The sequence below is a fragment of the Pongo pygmaeus genome, chromosome 6, assembly GCF_028885625.2.
Source record: "Pongo pygmaeus isolate AG05252 chromosome 6, NHGRI_mPonPyg2-v2.0_pri, whole genome shotgun sequence".
Taxonomy (NCBI): Eukaryota; Metazoa; Chordata; class Mammalia; order Primates; family Hominidae; genus Pongo; species Pongo pygmaeus.
The window spans coordinates 61,621,256-61,626,761 of NC_072379.2; the positions used below are offsets into that span (position 1 = coordinate 61,621,256).

Sequence of the window (5,506 nt, forward strand, 5' to 3'; positions counted from 1 at the left end):
AGTCCATTCACTTGGCTAACTGACTTATTGGTACATCTATATGATCTGCAGTAACAGCACATGAAACCTCATCAGTATGAACAGAGACTAGTTACTTCTGATGATAGAAGAGTTACCTATTTAAGGACTACATTGTCCTTAGAATGGTATGAGTGGCAATATCAGGACCTGGCTTCATAAGTATGTGCTGAATTTTCAAGGTGTTGCTAAGCTTGGTCTTTTAAAAATTTCAATAGTTTGCCAAATAAGCCTACTTAAGGAGTACACCCAAATGCTCACTATCTTTGTCCCCTCCAAAAAGCACAAAAGGTCTTGAATAAGTGTTGTGATTTCTGCTCTGTTTTATAGGAAGACTGTGGCTGTAGTGTGTGAAATTAGAGGGGAACTGGAAGTCAGGACACGGTTCAAAAACAAAAAAAATACTCCAGTCATATAGGGAGATGGAGGATCGGAGCAGAAATAATAAGACCAGTGGTTTGGAAGTGATCTAAGATAATCTACGTCAACCTCCTTGTATCTATTACTTAAGTTGCAGGATGGGAGAAAGGATCCCAGAATGTAAACTCCACCAGAAAGAGTCCTCACTGATTTATAATACTCCAGGTACCTAGAAAAATGCCTGACACATAACATGCATTCAATAAACACTTTTTTTTTTTTTTTTTTTTTTTTGAGAGAGAGTCTCACTCTGTCACCCAGGCTGGAGTGCAGTGGCACGATTTCGGCTCACTGCACCCTCTACCTCCCAGGTTCAAGCGATTCTCCTGTCTCAGCCTCCCGAGTAGCTGGGATTATAGGCACGCGCCACCACGCGCGGCTAATTTTTGTATTTTTAATAGAGACGGGGTTTCGCCATGTTGGCCAGGAGGGTCTCGAACCCCTGACCTCAGGTGATCCACCCGCCTCGGCCTCCCAAAGTGCTGGGATTACAGGCGTGAACCACCTCGCCCGGCCAATAAACACTTGACTGAATACGGCAGTGCCAAACAGAATACAAGGGGGCGGGGAACAGAACACAAGAAAGGAGGAAAAATTAATCAGAACTTGGGGCCAGAATTTGAGGGGTAAAGGAGTCAAGAAAACCAGTGACAGAACTGAGCATGTCAGGAAGGGGATCTAGTTTTAAAGGATAACTATGATAACTAAAAGCTGTGGTATTAACGCCTTTATTTCTAATATGACCTCAACCGCATTAAGCTTACTTGAACATGACCTTTACCTAGATCATACGGGATGCAAATCCTCTAGATTTCTAAGAATTCTCTAATCATCTAAAAATGTTTCTTCCTAGATGTTGCCAGCAAACCTGTGTTCTTTAGGCACACGAACGCGAGGGGGAGGAGGGCGTTAGCAGAAAAGACGCCGACAGGTAAGGGGTCAGAGGGATAATCCTGTCTCTGCCGCAAATGCAGCACCTTCCTCAGTCTTGGGGCGTCCATCAAGCGGAGAGCTGGAATATGACTGAAAGTAACAGAGTAGAGGTGGAACTAGAACAAGGTCACGAGCTGGTGCCCAACTCCTGTAACTCCTGGTTCCAGGCTGTCCCTCTAGGATGCTGTTGGCGCCAGCTGTGGTAGTAGGACAGAGTCTGGGTAAAGGTCGCCTGCTGACAAGATGGTAGCTAGGAGACCTCTAGGTGCGCCAAAATTAGGGCGTCTTTTCCTGGACGGGCAAAACGCCCTGCTCAAAGCTCATTACATCACCACGCCCAAGATCTGATACTTTAGCAGGGAAACGCGCCAACCAAGCGACTCCACCCCACCCTCCCCGCTCCTCCAGCACACGCAAGCGCACAGAGGCCCGCGAGTGACGTCACCCCTCCCGACACCACCTCGTTGTCGTACGACCAAAGGCCTGTCGTAACGGCCGGGAAAAGCCTGGAGAGGAAGGGCACGCACGCCGCACACCCTAACATGCTCGCCAGCATGCGCGCGCAGGTCCTTGGCGCAGGCGTTGGGACTGGAGCCAATGAGGTGCGCCGACGTTACTGCGTAGCCGCCAGCTCGGCCGCACGTCAGGGCGCGGGAGCGCGGAGCGAGTTTGGTTGCACTTACACCGGTACTTAAGCGCGGACCGGCTTGTCCTTGGACTTAGAGAGTGGGGACGTCCGGCTTCGGAGCGGGAGTCTTCGTTGCGCCAGCGACTAAAAAGAGGTGAGAGCGGGTCGCGGAAGCCGCACCTGGTTAGAGGCAGAGCTGTGGGTGGCGCGCACTCGCGAGCGACCGAGACCCACGCGGGGAGCCTCCGAGCGGAACCGCGCTGGGTGGGAGAGCGGGGAGTGAGGACCCTGGGCTGTGGTCAGACCGAGCTGGGCGAGTAACGGCTTGAGGTGCGGCGGAGCCCTAAGTAGGGACAGGTATGGTCTTGGTCAGGGACTGGAGGCGGCTTGGATACAGATTCGAGGAAGAGGCGGCCCCTTCCATAGTGGTTGCTGAAGGGCTATGGAAATGATAGGCAAGACTTCCCTCCCGGAAAGCCGAAGCTTAGCGCTTCACGTTCTTCTGAGAGCAAAAGCTGTTGCTCTTCTAATAAGGGGCCATTTCTTTTCGTGGGCACATGTTTCTTCCGTCAGTCGTTCTGACATCCTAGAAACAGTTTCATCAGTCACCTTGAAACCGACCTGGACGGGTGACCTCTTGGTCGCCCCAGGGGATCACGGGTAGGGGATTTGGGATGTCCCCGGGGGACCGTGCAGCTTGCCCCTGCGCTCCCATTCACAAGTTCGAGTGTCAAGCTACTCCTGTGACCTGGGCAGGTAGAAACAGCCAGGACCGCTTTTTAAACATTTGTGTGCTTTGTGTTATCCTCAGGGAGAGGTGGCTTTACATTGTAGTAAGATTAAATGGTTAGGTCTTCTTAAAAGTTGCGGTTGTGGTGATTTTGGCTTAATGTGTTCGCCCTTGAGCTTCAGATCTGTGACTTCGTGACCATGATTGTCTCTTTTGAAACTGGAGTTTGAATTAGGTTCCCTCTTTGCTTGGGCTTAGTTCCTTCACGTCTAAACACAAAAATACGTTTTTGAGGAGGTGCTCCTAAAAAATGTTTTTGGTATTAAAGAGTATTTGTTATAAAGAGTATTAAAGCAAAACAAGATTCATTCTGGTATTTAATGACATAAATTAGCAATGGATTGGTAATTAAGTGGCTAGAGTGGTCATTCATTTACACTGTATTTGTTACTTGAGGAAAAATGTACTAAGTTGGAGCTTTCGTTTTTAGAATTAAATATGGGTGATGTTGAGAAAGGCAAGAAGATTTTTATTATGAAGTGTTCGCAGTGCCACACCGTTGAAAAGGGAGGCAAGCACAAGACTGGGCCAAATCTCCATGGTCTCTTCGGGCGGAAGACAGGTCAGGCCCCTGGATACTCTTACACAGCCGCCAATAAAAACAAAGGTAAAAGTCACTTGTTAAATAAAACAGCACAAAATGCAGGAATATAACATGTGGCAAACTATCAGGAGTGTGAAGTACTTAACCGATGCATTCTTTCTTGTTTAGGCATCATCTGGGGAGAGGATACACTGATGGAGTATTTGGAGAATCCCAAGAAGTACATCCCTGGAACAAAAATGATCTTTGTCGGCATTAAGAAGAAGGAAGAAAGGGCAGACTTAATAGCTTATCTCAAAAAAGCTACTAATGAGTAATAATTGGCCATTGCCTTATTTATTACAAAACAGAAATGTTTCATGACTTTTTTATGTGTACCATCCTTTAATCTCATACACCAGAATTCAGATCATGAATGACTGACAGAATATTTTGTTGGGCAGTCCTGATTTAAAACTAAGACTGGCTTGTGGTTAAATGAATATGTTCAGTTTTTGAATTTTAATAGTAACTCCAATTCAGTAAATGCTATCACTGTTTACCCCTTTTAAAGATATGATTAGACTTCGTTAGTCATGTTCAACTTTTCACAAAGATGGTGAGTGCCATCTTAAAACTTACTGGAGATTCGTTTTATATTTAGATTTATATAACTGGTTATGTGAATATATTTAAATACTGGGGAAATTCCTTCACTGTCTTAGAACCAAGCAAGATTCACCTGTGTTTTGTGTTCATTTGCCTCTTAAAGGCAAAGGTTGAAGATAAATAAGGTAGCAATGTCCATAGTTTTGGCCTTAACTATGCCAATCTAATTATAATTCCCTGTATTTAAAATGGTTCCTTTTACTTATTGAAAGGCATTTTCGTGTGGTTTATGTGTAATATTAAAGATTATTCAACACCTCTCACATCTTATAGATCTATAAGGTCACATGCTTTTAAAATGGTAGCAAGTTAAACTTCACTCTTGAATTCTTTACAATCTAAGTCAAACTAAGTTATAATTTAGGATTGTCTTTAAACAGCCATTCAGAAACATGAAACTGTAGAACTGTGTATTTGTGATTGGGAATGGTGCTTTTGCCAACTTAAAAGGATTAAAGTAATGGAGATATACACAAATTTTAAAATTATGTGTGGTCACAAGACTAAAGATAATTAAAAAGAAAACCACAGATCATGATTTTTTGACTGTGCTTGATTTCATGACTGATGCACAAATTTTAATGATTAGAAAGTGCAGGAGCCCTAAATGTCAGTGCAGCAGTGTTAACCAGTCATGGTGCTAGATTGTTTACTTGGTTTTCTAGGACTGCCTGAACTAGAATAACACTTCACTAATTGACTCTTAGTTTCTTTGCTCAGATTGAGAACTGCAGCATTTATGCCAGACATGGACAGAGGAATGCCTCTGGTCATAGTTTTGTGATGTGTAACAGTGTATAATTACATACTGAATTATTTCATGCAAAGTCTGTGCCATACACATTTAGAGTAGTCCTTGGAGATTTTATGGAGATGGTGATCACAAGGTAAGTCATAAAGAATAATGAGAAAATAAATCTATGCTGGTGGAGCTGAGAACTGTATCTTTGTGGGACAGTGAGAAGACTGAGAAGATGTGAATCCATGGTCTCAAAGGTGATAGGGATGATTAGATAGGTGTTTAAGGCCTGAAAGCAATTTATAGAAGAAATGTGGAAAGCTTGCTATAATTCATATTTGAAGTCCTAGTCTGAGTTCTGGTGGGGAATTTAAAAATGCATCCTGGAAATCTTTTAAAGATTTCAGACTTTGAAAGGCCTTGTAGCAGAGGACTTGGTGACTGCATAAAGTTAGTGGTATTCAGGGACAGTGTAGCAATTAGTTTACAAGGGGACAATTCTAGACTAATGTGAAAGACCTGAAGTGAAGGGTAGCGAGTTGATTTTTTTTTGGCATCCTGGAAATGATACAGGAAGCAAACATATTAAGATAGATACAGAAATGTGTTCAGCCTTTCATCTTGGTTAGTTGTGGGGTTTTGTTTGTTTTTTGAGACATGGTCACGCTCTGTCGCCAAGGCTGGAGTGCAGTGGCACGATCTCGGCAGGCTGCAACCTCCATTTCCCAGGCTCAAGCAATTTCTCTCACTTCAGCTTCCCAAGTAACTGGGACTACAGGTGTTTGC

The 5,506-nt window shown here is 44.2% G+C and overlaps 1 protein-coding gene across 1 annotated transcript; it reads left to right on the plus strand.

Moving 5' to 3' along the window:
* Nucleotides 1–1,986: 1,986 nt before the first annotated feature.
* LOC129040981 (cytochrome c) lies at nucleotides 1,987–4,519 on the plus strand. Its single transcript, XM_054495985.2, has 3 exons — nucleotides 1,987–2,153; nucleotides 3,220–3,396; nucleotides 3,502–4,519. The coding sequence occupies exons 2-3, from the start codon at nucleotides 3,228–3,230 to the stop codon at nucleotides 3,648–3,650; spliced, it is 318 nt and encodes a 105-aa protein (XP_054351960.1). The 5' UTR covers nucleotides 1,987–2,153; nucleotides 3,220–3,227; the 3' UTR covers nucleotides 3,651–4,519.
* Nucleotides 4,520–5,506: the final 987 nt, after the last annotated feature.